The sequence below is a fragment of the Papio anubis genome, chromosome 1 (assembly GCF_008728515.1).
Source record: "Papio anubis isolate 15944 chromosome 1, Panubis1.0, whole genome shotgun sequence".
In the NCBI taxonomy this organism is placed as follows: Eukaryota; Metazoa; Chordata; class Mammalia; order Primates; family Cercopithecidae; genus Papio; species Papio anubis.
The window spans coordinates 36,062,998-36,076,959 of NC_044976.1; the positions used below are offsets into that span (position 1 = coordinate 36,062,998).

Genomic DNA, 13,962 nt, shown 5'->3' on the forward strand with positions numbered 1-13,962 from the left:
ATGGGGAAACCTGAGCTACTTATAGAACCCCTCTGTGCTTCCACTTACTTATCAGCTGCTATGGGGACTAGCACTTAGAATCATGCCTAGCACACAGTGAGTACTTTTTAAGTGTTAGCTATTGTTATTTCTATTACTTTATACTCAATACTGAAGACTATTAAGTCTCCTGATACAAACATGAAAAAGAGAATTGGCTACTGAATGGGCCACTCCCCATTTCTCAGGATAGAAAAGTCCTTCAAGCTGAGGTAGGACAGAAGCCTTAGTACAAAGATCCTGAGCCATAGGGAGATAGTACTCTATGCCAAGCACTGAAATGCCCAGGCCAGAATGCTGCTCCATGAGATGCAAATCTAAATACAAACGTACTGTCGCTTCTAACCAGCCCAAGATACGTTCATCTTTAAGTAACAAGTTTCTAAGGCCGGGAGCCGTGGCTCACACCTGTAATCCCAGCACTTTGGGAAGCCCAGGCGGGTGGATCACAAGGTCAGGAGATCGAGACCATCCTGACTAACATGGTGAAACCCTGGCTCTACTAAAAATACAAAAAATTAGCCGGGCTTGGTAGTGGGCGCCTATAGTCCCAGCTACTCGGGAGGCTGAGGCAGGAGAATGGCATGAACCTGGGAGGCGGAGTTTGCAGTAAGCTGAGATTGCACCACTGCACTCCAGCCTGGGTGACAAAGCAAGACTTCATCTCAAAAAAAAAAAAAAGTAACAAGTTTCTCTAATGCATTTTTTAAATTTTTTCTTTCATTTTCTGAGATCTGGCAGAAAGGAATTTTACATAGTTGAACACAGCTGCGGTCTTTTAAAGCCCTGAAAGTGAATAACTCTCCCCTGCAAGGAGAAAGAGCCCTGCAGTCACAACAAGGTCAAGGTCAGAGGCTGGCAGAACAACGGAGATGAGGCTGACCTGTACAGTGTGTTGAATGCCTTCTCACAGCCCTGCACGTCGCACTCAAATGGCTTTTCCTTCGTGTGCACTCGCACGTGGATCCTGAGGCTGTAAGAGGTAAGGAAGGCTTTGCCACAGCCCTCCTGATTACAGACAAAGGTGTACTCTCCTCGGTGAGTCTTCTGGTGGGTTCGCAGGTTGCCTGCTGTGCTGTAGGTGCGGGGACAGCCCTCAAAGGTACACTGGTACCGCTTTACCTGGCAGACAGAAGACACCTCATCAACAGGACAAAAGAGCTGCACAGGGCTTAACTTTCCGACCCAGAGCTCAGCTCCCAAGAGACGTTGTAGACGATACAAATGGGTTTTCATCATAAACACAGAAAACAGCCTCTAGCAGCAAAGTGGAAAAACCTTATTGTTGATCAAATCATACCTGGACAACACATAATGATTTATGGGGAAGAAATAAGTCTATATGTATATGAATATTCTAAATGAATATAAGAGTGTTTTCAGACTCTATATACATCTATGCACTAAAAGTACACTATACTGTTACAACTACCTGTATTCAAATAAGATCTTAACTTATTTTAAGGCTTGACTAAACACCCTGACCTCCAGAACTACAACTTGATAGACCAATATTAAATTGAGTTTAAAACATCTTGAAATTTACATACTTAACCATCAAACATATTTCCCTAGATCATTTCCACTGCATATTTTCAAGCCTACAAAATGACAACATATTGCAAATTTCTTGGAAGATCTGGTGATGTGATAATTCTTAAACTGCCAATCTCTTGTTTCCTTTCACCATCAAACTTCTTGAAAGGCGAGTCAATTATTCACCTCATGGTAGAAGGTTAAGAAAAAAAAAAAAGCTGCTTCTCTGACAAATACCGAACGGCAGATGACTCTAGTGCAGTGGAGGGCCTGGAATGGGAGGCCCAGCAGCTTCACCAGAGACTTTGGCAGGGATATTGGGGCCAGGGTCATGGCTGTGGTTGGCCAGGAGCCAGGGCTGAGGCCATGGAGCTCTCAGAGGCAAGGCTGAGAACAAGGAGTGGATGCACATCACCAAGCTGGGCTGCCTGGTACAGGACACAAAGATCATGTCCCTGGAGAAGATCTAGCTCTTCTCCCTGCCCATCAAGGAGTCTGAGATCATTGACTTTTTGCTGGGGTCACCTCTCAAGGATGAGGTTTTGAAGACTACACCTCTGCAAAAGCAGACCCGCACTGGCCAGTACACCAGGTTCAAGGCCATCGGGGACTACAGTGGCCACATCAGTCTGGATGTTCAGTGCTCCAAGGAGGTTGCCAATGCTATCCAAGGGGCCATGATCCTGGTCAAGCTCTCCACTGTTCCTGTTTGGAGAGGCCACTGGGGGAACAAGATCAGCAAGCCCCATGCTGTCCCTTGCAAGGTGACAGGCTGCTGTGGCTCTGTGCTGGTATACCTTATCCCTCCCCCACCCCACCTGAGGCACTGGCATCATCTTGGCCCCTGTGCCCAGGAAACTGCTGCTGATGGCTGGTATTGACAACTGCTACACCTCCGCCAGGGGCTGCACTGCTACCCTGGACAACTTCACCAAAGCCACCCTTTAGGCCACCTCTAAGACCTATAGCTACCTGACCCCGATCTCTGGAAAAAGACTGTATTTACCAAGTCTCCCTATCAGAAATTCACTGACCACCTCATCAAGACCCACACCACAGTCTCTGTGCAGAGGACCCAGGCTCCAACTGTGGCTATAACACAGGGATTTTACACAAGAAAAATAAAGTGAATTGAGAAGAAGGAGGAGAAGAAGGAGAGGAAGAGGGAGAGGAAGAGGAAGAGGAAGAGGAAGAAGTCAGGGTGTGGTGGCTCATGCTTGTAATCCCATCACTTTAAGAGGCCAAGGCAGGAGGATCACTTGAGGCCAGGATTTCGAGACAACCTGGGCAACACAGCAAGACCCTGTCTCTACTAAAAACAAAGAAAACCACAAAATCAGCTAAGCATGGTGACATGCGCCTACAGTCCCAGCTATTTGGGAAGCTGAGGTAAGATTGCTTGAGCCCAGGAGTTCAAGGTTACAGTGAGCTATGATTGCTACTGCACTCCAGCCTGGTGGACAGAACCAGACCTGACCTCAAAAAAGAAAAAAAAAGAGGGAAGAAAAAGTAGATAAACAATAATAAAAATAAAAGTATTAATAAAGAAAATCCCAGCCTGGGCAGCATGGCAAAACCTCATCTCTACAAAAAACACAAAAGTTAGCCAGGCGTGGTGGCATATGCCTACAGTCCCAGCACTTAGGAGGCTGAGGTGGGAAGATCACTTGAGCCTGGGAGGCTGAGGCTGCAGTGAGCTGTGATCACACCACTGGACTCCAGCCTAGGTGACAGAAAAAATAATAACAACATTTTGGGCTGATATAGAAAAGAAAGAAATAAAAGAAAAAAATTTTTTTTTTTTTTTTTTTTTTTTTTGAGACGGAGTCTCACTGTGTCTCCCAGGCTGGAGTGCAGTGGCGCGATCTCGGCTCACTGCAAGCTCCGCCCCCCCGGGTTCACGCCATTCTCCCGCCTCAGCCTCCCAAGTAGCTGGGACTACAGGCGCCCGCTACCGCGCCCGGCTAGTTTTTTGTATTTTTAGTAGAGACGGGGTTTCACCATGTTAGCCAGGATAGTCTCGATCTCCTGACCTTGTGATCCACCCGCCTCGGCCTCCCAAAGTGCTGGGATTACAGGCTTGAGCCACCGCGCCCGGCCAGAAAAAAATTTTTTTAAATTAAAAAATGGCAGTTGACATGTGTGCCTCCATTTCCATTAATGCCCACGTATTTCTTAACCAGTTGGCAAGATGGCTTCACTGTATGAAATTATTCTCTTAACTTCCCGGTAGTCAAATTCTTTCGTCCTTCCCTATTTTCCTTGACTATTCGCAAACATATCTCATTGATCATGTCCTCAATGTCTGAAAACTTGTCCTTCACAACATAGTAATGCCTTGGGGCACTCTTTAACTCCTTCTCTGAGACACTTCTTTCCCTTTACCTCTAAGCGTAGGTGTAGCGATTTCAAATTTTGTCTCTCATCTCCCAAACATTCCTCATATCTATACTGATGCAGTAGAAGCACTAGACTTAGCAGCAGAAGACTGAATTCTGGCACTTTTGTTCAACATATATATGTGTGTGTGTATATATAGGTATGTATATGTATATATATGTGTGTATATGTGTGTGTGTGTGTGTATATATATATTTTTTATTTTTTGAGACAGAGCAATGAAGAACAATGATGTTACCGAAGCTAAAGGAAAAAGGGTCTCAAGGAAACACGATCAACATGTTAAATGTCAGAGAAAATAAGGAAGGTAAAGACTGGGGAAGTGACTGGATCCAGCAGCTAGGAATTCACTAATGACTTAGCAAGACTAGTTTCAGCAGACTACTGGGATCAGGGTCCAGATGCAGGTGACTGAATGAAAGGCAAAGTGGAGGTAGAGGCTAGAGATGAAGTACAGCAGCACAAGTGAACTCCTGAGTTGATAAAGTTTTCTTGTTTTTGTTTTTAAGAGACAGGGTCTTTGTTGCCCAGGCTGGAGTGCAGTGGTGTATTCATAGCTCACCGTAACTTTAAACTCCTGGGCTCAAGTGACCCTCCCTCCTCATCCTCCATAGTAGCTGGGACTACAGGCACATGCCACCACACCCAGATAATTTTTAAATGTTTTGCTGTGTTGCCCAGGTTGGTCTGGAACTCCTGGCCCCAAGCAATCCTCCTGCCTCAGCATTCCAAAGCGATGGGACTACAGGCTTGAGCCACCACACCTGGCCTGGTTTTTTTTTTTAAAGTAAGTCAGTTCTTGAACATATTTGGGGGCAGAAAAGTCCTGGAAGAAGAAATTGAGGATTTAAGGAGGAAAATGAAGAAGAGAAACATTCAAAAGCTCGGGAGGAGGGGAAAGCCTCAGGTAGGAGACGGACATTTCGTTTCAGAGAAGAGATCTGAGATAAGGATGAGTGTGACTCAAGGATGGACAAAGTTTTCTGTAAAGGGCTAAACAAAAAATAGTTTAGGCTTTGTGGGCCTTATGGTCTGTGTCACTAGTCACCTCTGCATGTTAAAGTAGCAACAGACAATACGTAAATGAAACAGCAAGGCTCTGTTTCAAAAACGTTATTTATGGACACTAAAATTTGAATTTCATATATCACGATATACTCTTTTGATTTAAAAAAAATCATTTAAAAATGTAAAAACCATTCTTAGGCTTAAGGGCTGTGCAAAAACAAGTAACCGGATGGATCTGGCCTGTGGGCCACAGTTTGCTAACCTCTGAAACCTGTGGGAGTAGGGTAGTAGGGAGGGCCCCTACTCCTCCTGTCTCCCTTCCCACCCCTCCCCCACCTGTCCAACCCCCATCTGATCTTGTACAAGTCTTTAGGTTCCTTAGTCAAGTGCTCTCACCTGTTCATTGGGTTCTCTTTCCACTGCCACACAGGAGAAGCTCCATAAATATTTGTTAAACTGAATTCCTTATTGAACCACTAATCCAGGTATTCTTCTCATGTCTCAGGACCTAGCTTTGCAGTCATTTGTTGCCAGATTAAGTCTAAAACAGTTTTCCACATATTTCATCTCTGCTCAAATGATAAAAGTCCCAATTCCTTTGCCTAACATTCAAAGATCTTTCCAGGGCTTCTTCTGTCTTCTATCACATTACTTGGTAAGCAGCCAAACAGAAGACTCTGTCTAGGCCTATAAGCAACAGTACACTTTTACCCATTTGCAAGACTGATTCCTACTTCCCTGACTTTGTTCTCTCCTTCTCTACTGGAAATGCCTAGCTCCTTTCTTCTCTGCTTTTCTGAGTCCTTCTCTTCCTTTAACGCAAGCCTCAGGAACTCCAAGCTCCTTCACAATCACTCCACGTCTACATGACAGTACCCTTCTCTGAATGCCAGTAATATTTACTATACCACTCATCTGACACTTAGTTTATACTGTTCATTATCGTCTCATGCATATATTCTGACTTCCCATCAAGACTAAAAACCTCTTTAGTGCTGCCAGATAGAGAATTGAAAATGATCACTCACCACTAAGGAGAACTGGGACTGTGGATGCTGGGATAAAGGAGTCTGCATGTCTCAACCATAAAGCTTACAACAATGCTGAATGATAAGAGCAGAATTTCACTCTTAAGATGCTACAGCTGTTGATACCTTGATACGTAACTGCAACAAATAATTAACTACCCCCTCCTGTCTCCCTGCCCCGCCAAACTCTGCTCCCATCCAGGTTTTTTCACTTGCACAATTCAGGCTTCCACTAAATGACCCTTCCTCTAGAAACTCTTCCTGATTGACCCTTACTTCTATCCCAAACTAGAATAGGTATCCTAATTATAGGTTTTTGGGGCTTTCTGTAAAGCACATGATACAATTAAGATGCCATAATTACACGATTAAACCATTTACATCATTATGTTTCATGGTAGGCACAACAGTATCTGAAAAACAACAGGCACTAAATAAATATTTGTCCAATTAAATGAATGAATAGCTACTTCCCGGCTGGACTGTAAGCTCCATGAGAGCAGGGACCATGTTTATCCTGTTCACTGACACAACTTCCAGGACCAGCCTTGTGGAGAAGTGGTGCTTGATTTACATTTTTTGAATGAATGAACAAATGAACAAAACCAGTGGGACTGAAAAGGTAGTGACAAGGACAACAAGTGACATGTGACAAAGGAACAGTTTCAAGGAGAATGGTCAAGTAGGTCAAATGTAGCAGAGATGATTGATAAAATACCTCTTGGATTTAGCTGACTCACAAAGTCATAATTGCTTCAGCACAACTAGCTTCACTGGAGTGGTAGGAACAGAAGTGAGAATGTAAGACAATGAATATCAACTACACTTTCCAGAAACTTGGCTGAGGAGAGAGAGAAAGAGAGGGGGAGGGGATAGCAAGTTAGAAAAGGACACAGACTGGGAAAAGTATTTGTTTGATCTTTATTTATTGGTTGATGGATTGATTGACTGAACAGACGGAGTTTCTCCCTGTCACCTAGGCTGAATGCAGTGGCATGATCTCAGCTCACTACAGCCTCAACCTCCTGGGCTCAAGCAGTCTTCCTACTTCAGCCTCTTGAGTAGCTAGGACTACAGGTATGTACCACCATGCCTGGCTAATTTTTGTATTTTTTGTAGAGTACGGGGTCTCACTGTGTTAAGCCAGGCTGCTCTGGAACTCCTGGCCTCAAATAAATTTCTCATCTCAGCCTCCCAAAGTGTTGGAATTACAGGCATGAGCCACCACACCCGACCTGAAAATATTTGTATTTAAAAGTGGGGGAGACAGTTCACTGTCAAAGCAAATGCCTGCTCCCCCCATAAAATGCTGAATAAACGGGTAATCTCTCGCCTCATTTGGAGGAAGAAGAAGAAGTCACTATTCTGTCTTTCAGAATCATTTTTAAATAGCACAAAATTTCACAAAAAGGGAAAACTAAACCTCCTCAAACTGGATCAGAGCAGGAAGTTGCAAAAAACGTGTAGGTTTTCATGGTTACATACAGGAGGTATTGCAACATTTGGAACATTTCAGTACAACTAAGGTTTATCATTCATACATCCTAAAAATTATGTTCCAGAAATTATACTGTCCTGGGTGCTAGGAATACCAAAAAAAAAAAAAAAAAAAAAATTGTCCCTGCTCTCAAAGAGCTCAAAGTCAAATGAATCGAACAAGAACAATATGGTTTGAGAAGTTGTACTAACAGATATTCAGCATACTATGGGAATATATCAAAGAAACATCTAACTTAGACTTCAATGACCTTAGAAAGGCTTCTTGAAAGTGGTGATCCCCAACCTGAATTTAAAGACATGAGCAGCTGGATGACAGAGTGAGTCCCCATTTAAAAAAAAAAAAAAAAGGAATGAGAGTATCTATAATATGAACATAATGTTACCAAAGATTCCATTAAAAAAAAAAAAAAAAGTGTTCCTCCAAAAGAGTTTCAGGCTCTAAGCATAACTTTAATCTTCCCGAGTGGCCTCAAACAGCTGTCGATTACCCTGTTAGGGAACATGGAAGGAGCACAGGTTAGGTTCACTGAGGACAGCGTCTCATGCTAGTAATGGGCACAAAGTAGGAGCTTTCAGAGAATTGATGCTGATTTACAAAGTGTTCTGAGCAGTTCTAGAATACAGAAATATTTAACAAAGATGACTGCCTTGTTAAGGTAACAGAATCAGAGAAGAAAGGTGAATGGGATGAGCAAAAGTGAGAAAATTAAACACTGCGACCCCAGAAGGCAAAAGCTTTAAAAAATTAGAAAAAGAAAAAAGTCAACACCTGTGGAAAGAAAGAAAAAAAAAGAAAGAAAAAAGAAAAAAAGGCTGGGTTTGTCCTAGAGGAAAAGAAAGTGAAAGTGAGAAGTAGATTTTACACACATTTACAGCCCCCTATTCCACAAGAGAGTTCCTGCTTCTGGGCACCTAGCACATGAACATTCTCATAAATAAATGACTGGCCTGCCGGGCGCGGTGGCTCACGCCTGTAATCCCAGCACTCTGGGAGGCCGAGGCGGGCGGATCACGAGGTCAGGAGATTGAGACCGTCGTGGCTAACATGGTGAAACCTGGTCTCTACTAAAAATACAAAAAATTGTTCCAGGCGCCTGTAGTCCCAGGTACTTGGGAGGCTCAGGCAGGAGAATGGCCTGAACCCGGGAGGCGGAGCTTGTAGCAAGCCGAGATCGCGCCACTGCACTCCAGCCTGGGCAACAGAGCGAGACTCCATCTCAAAAAAATTTTAAAAATTTAAAAAAATTAAAAAATAAATGACTGGCCTGGCTGTTATGGCTGTAGAAACTGCCTTTTCCTCCCTATCACTAGGGACTTCCCTTCCCTCTCCCTGTGTCCATTCCCCACACTGGCACTGATATAATTTCTTCTCCATAACGGACAAGCAAAAAGCTCAGAAACATAAGAACCCTGGCCGGGCGCGGTGGCTCAAGCCTGTAATCCCAGCACTTTGGGAGGCCGAGACGGGCGGATCACGAGGTCAGGAGATCGAGACCATCCTGGTTAATACGGTGAAACCCCGTCTCTACTAAAAAGTACAAAAAACTAGCCGGGCGAGGTGGTGGGCGCCTGTAGTCCCAGCTACTTGGGAGGCTGAAGCAGGAGAATGGCGTGAACCCAGGAGGCGGAGCTTGCAGTGAGCTGAGATCTGGCCACTGCACTCCAGCCTGGAGGACAGAGCGAGACTCCGTCTCAAAAAAAAAAAAAAAAGAAATATAAGAACCCTGAAGACCTCATTTCGACAGGCCTCCCATCTCCCACTATGAGAGCTGACTTCATCCAGCTGTTCCCCACACTTCAAACCTTTACCCTTACAGAACAAATGCTGCTGTCCCTTCATTCCTTAGCCCTTTTCACAGCCAACAGGTCTCAATACCTGATTCTTATATCTTTGCAAAAGTGGTGTGTGATGGTAGAAAGCATAGGCTTTGGCATCAGAAAGTCCTCAGTTCAAATCTGTTCTACCATTTGCTAGTTGTGTGTTTCTAAGCCTCAGTTTGTCATCTGTAAAATGGGGGCTAATAGCATCTATGTTATAGGATTGTTATGAAAATTAAATACAAAACTATATTAAAGCCCATAACATAGTGATTGATACATAGCAGTTACTCAGCAGCCAGCCATCTCCCTCTCTCCATCACCGCTGCGAGCAAAATAGGAGTCCTCATTCTTTGACAGCCATTTGCTCTGCCTGGTGCCCCAAATGCCCATCATGGAAATAATTTAAGTGGCCTGATACTAAGTCAAAGGAAGCCAAGTATAAGAGAGAGGAGTGGCAAGAGCTGGTATCCACAGAATGCCTGCAGGCGACTACAAACAGGTTCTCATTTTAAAACACCGTTGTATGGGCCAGTGAGGTGGCTCGTGCCTGTAAGTGCTCACCTAGCACTTTGGGAGGCTGAGGTGGGAGGATTGCTTGAGCCCAGAAGTTGGAGACCAGCATGGGCAACATACCAAGACCTCGACTCTCCAAAAAAGTAAGAAATTAGACAGGTGTGGTGGCTGAGGTGGGAGGATCGCTTGAGCTGGTGAGATCAAGGCTGCAGTGAGCTGTAATCACTCCACTGCACTCGGCATGGGTGACAGAGTGAGACCCTGTCTCAAAAAAATTAAATGAATAAAACACAGTTATAAATGGTGGTTTATGTTCCACGGTGGCATTAATACAACAGTTCAGCTAATTAGGGGTTACCAAGATTTCTATGGGCTATCCTGCAACCTAATCGCAGTTTATATGTAAGCTCGTCTCAAGGAGAAAACACCTCCCAAAGAGTACCTAACAAAGAACATTTTAACCTCTTGTGAAACTGGACATTACCTCTTTACCTCCTTCAAGAACCATGGGGGCCTATGAAGAAAAGAAAGCAAATGAACATCCACTGAACAACCATGATGCACCAGACACTATGCTAAATGTTTTACACATATTACATATGAATAAATCTCATTTAATCTTCACAAAATGCAATGGGATATTTTTATTTCAATTTTGTAAAAAAGGAAACAGAGCAGCTTGCCCAAGGCCACATAGCTAGCACATAACAGAAAAAAGCTGGAACCTAGGTTGAAACTATCCCTTTGCACATCACAGAAGAAACGAGTAAGCCTGATTTAAGTAAGAGGGGAAAAAAATAAAATTCAAGTTCTTTTGCCAATGTCATATAATAGTAAAATGTTAGTAGTACTTAAAATGTACAACCTATGTAAAATGTACATCAAGACCTATAATTCCTATAGCACCAAGTTTGAAACCCAATTGTACACAAAACCACTCTAGTCCCTTTTCCAGGCCAGTGGACTTGAGTGATGGAAATGCTGATTACTAAGGAGAGGTACATAACACACATGCAGACACACTGATAAAATGGCTTCATATGGGGGTAAATGGAAAATGCTTCTTGCTCTGGATTCCTACAGAACCTCACACTTACAAGTTCATCGGAGTTCAGAAGGGAATCTGCAAAGAAATGTAATCACAGTATGCAAAGACTAAAAAGTGGGTAGTTCTCCTCTAGGAGAGTCAACAACATCTTGGTCTGTCTGAGTGGATCATTCTACTGCCTAAGGAATTTATAATAAGGCATGAGATTGGAACTAGGTCTCCCAAAGTAAAGGACATACACTGCAAAAAGGTTCCAAAACACTGGAGTCAGATTTTTCCTGTTATTCTTATACTTAAAATCTGTCACACTAAAAAAAATAACTCTCCTCTTGGAATGCCACTGGCCATACAATTAGTTCATAGTGTGTTGAGGAGCAATACACCAAGCAGCCTAAAAGCATCACTGTAGGCCAGGCGTGGTGGCTCACACCTGTAATCCCAGCACTTTGGGAGGCCAAGGCAGGTCGATCACCTGAGGTCAGGAGTTCGAGACCAGCCTGATCAATATGGTGAAACCCTGTCTCTACTAAAAATACAAAATTTAGCCAGGCCTAGTGGTGCATGCCTGTAATCCTGGCCACTCGGGAGGCTGAGACAGGAGAATCTCTTGAACCCCAGAGGCAGAGGTTGCAGTAAGCCAAGATCATGCCAGCCTTGGCAACAGAGCAAGACTTCATCTACAAAAAAAAAAAAAAAAAAAAAATCGCTGTAACTGTGCTTCTTGAAAGAAAACGACACCTTTCCTAATCAATGCACTGGAATACTTTAGTGCATCATGTAGAATAAATTTGGCATATGATTCCTAGGGTTTTTTCATGCTCCTTGGCCAACTACTCTATAGAAGACTGGCAAGGTCAGTTAGCTATGGAGGATATATCACGTCATTAATGTAGTTCAGACAGAGGTAGATGAACAGGTAACCAGACAGTCCTGGCAGGTTCTCTGGAAGGGCACGGATTCAAGAATGGACTGCACAAACCAACTAAAGAAAACACAGTTGCCGGGTGTGGTAGCTCATGCCTTTAATCCCAGCAACTCAGGAGGCTAAGGAGTGAGAATTGGTTGAGGCCAGAAGTTCCAGGTTACAGTGAGCTATGATCATGGCCTAGGCAAACATAGCAAGACCCAGTGTCTTTAAAAAAAAAAAAAAGTAAACAAACAAACAACAGTAAGACACAGCTGCTTAGAGACTTAGAGTAGAAAGTCCTTAAAGGGTCAGACATGGTAGCTCATACCAGTAATGACAATACTTTGGGAGGCCAAGCTGGAAGGACTGCATGAGCCCAGGAGTTCGAGACCAGCCTGGGCAACATAGCAAGACCCCTCTCTACCAAAACAACCAAAAAGTAGCCGGCACAGTAGCACATGTCTGTGGTCCCAGCTACTGTGGAGGCTGAGGTGGCAGGATGGCTTGAGCCTGGGAGGTGAAGGCTGCAGTGAGCCATGACCATGCCACTGTACTCCAGCCTGGCTACAGAATGGAACCCTGTCTCAACCAAAAAAAACAAAAAAACAAAAAAAAAAACAAAAAAAAAAAACTTGTTTTTGGGCAGAATGAAAATATTTTTATTAGAAATCTCACAAGCTGGCCAAGCGCCATGGCTCATGCCTATAATCCCAGCACTTTGGGAGGTTGAGGCAGGAGGACTGCTTGAGCCCAGGAGTTTGAAGTTATAGTGAGCTATAATCCCACCACTGTAATCACTCCAACCTGTGTGACGGTGTGAGACCCTGTCTCAAGAAGGAAAGGAAAGAAGACAGAAAGAGAAAGGAAGGAAGGAAGGAAGGAAGGGAGGGAGGAAGGGAATGAGAGAAAGACAGAAAAGAAAGAGAGAGAAAGCAAGAAGAAAGAAAGAGAGAGAAGGATAGATCTCAAGCTACCAAATCAGTAGGGAGACAGTAATGAAATAAAAAGCATGAGAATAAGATACGTGAAATTTGAGTCAGAATGACCAGTGGCTTTGTGGTAGGAAAAGACTATCTGTGGCAAGGTTCTGGTTGGTTTATTTTTTGCATAAGAGAAGCATGAAGAAAAGAAAATGAAGTAATAGGTAAGCCAACTCCACACTATATGAAACAATGAAAAAAACAAGAGTAAACAGGAAATTCAAGCTAAAATGTGACTCAGAAAATAAGCTGCTTGGGAAGCCAAGAAGACCAACTAGTTATCAAATGATTTGATTTCTCAAGAGTAACACCTGTGCATGGAGGGAAAAGAAAAAAACAAAAACCAAGCTGAAAAAAAAACGAAAGGAAAAGGATTAAGGAAGGGCTAAAGGATCATGAAGTCTGTTATCGAGTAGTGATAAACATCAGCCTCTTCAGGCCAATTAAGTGGATTTTAATGCCCAAATAAAATCACTGCCAAAACAAAAGCTAAGCTAAGACAGTGCTTCAGGAAGGCAAGCCTCCTGAATGTCTGGTCATTAAGCAAGACTTTCAAAGACTAAAGCTACTGCTACTTCTCCTTCAAACTCCACCCAACCCCAAACCTACTGATTTCAAGAATACAGCATCTTCCACAAAGGTCTCATGGATAGCATGGAAAAATGTGGGTGGGAGGAAAGTGGAGTGAGCTAAATCCCCAGCAAACTGAACAAAGTGCTCATAATATCCTTCACCCTGTGCTATTCAATATGATTATCAATGACCTGAAGACATGAATAGCAAACCAGACTTGCAAATAGAATAAACCAATTTGAACAGTACAAAGTGGAAAAGTGACAGCTTTTCACTGATTGCATAATCATTCCTTCTGTACCATCTCCTCCTTTTCTGCCTAGATCAGCATTTCCCAAAATGTGTTCCACAAAACACTGATCCCTGGAAATTGGATCCGAAAAAATGGTTTCTCAAGTTTAAAGCATTTGAAAAATTCTGTTTTCTTCCTTCTTAGTTAGTGGCACATCAAAGGCTCTGAGAAGTCCTAATCAACAAATTTCTGTCTTGGTTTAACTTAATGTTTCCTGACCATTCGCTCATGAAACACTTTCACACAGTAATCATTAACGGAGGATGGCCTAAAGTTTAGGTCCTAAACCATGTCCAAATTACCTATGCTAAATAAAA

General features: G+C 43.2%; 1 protein-coding gene and 1 pseudogene across 1 annotated transcript in view; one reads left to right on the forward strand and one right to left on the reverse strand.

Annotated features, from left to right (window-relative positions):
• Positions 1–2,768, reverse strand: part of MTF1 (metal regulatory transcription factor 1) — a 34,100-nt gene extending 31,332 nt beyond the window's left edge. Inside the window, exon 1 of the mRNA XM_031667085.1 lies at positions 923–2,768. Coding sequence (XP_031522945.1) covers positions 923–1,278 — 356 coding nt within the window. The 5' untranslated portion in view covers positions 1,279–2,768. The remainder of the gene's footprint in view (positions 1–922) is intronic.
• On the forward strand, positions 1,851–2,785 carry LOC116274166 (annotated as a pseudogene).
• Positions 2,786–13,962: the final 11,177 nt, after the last annotated feature.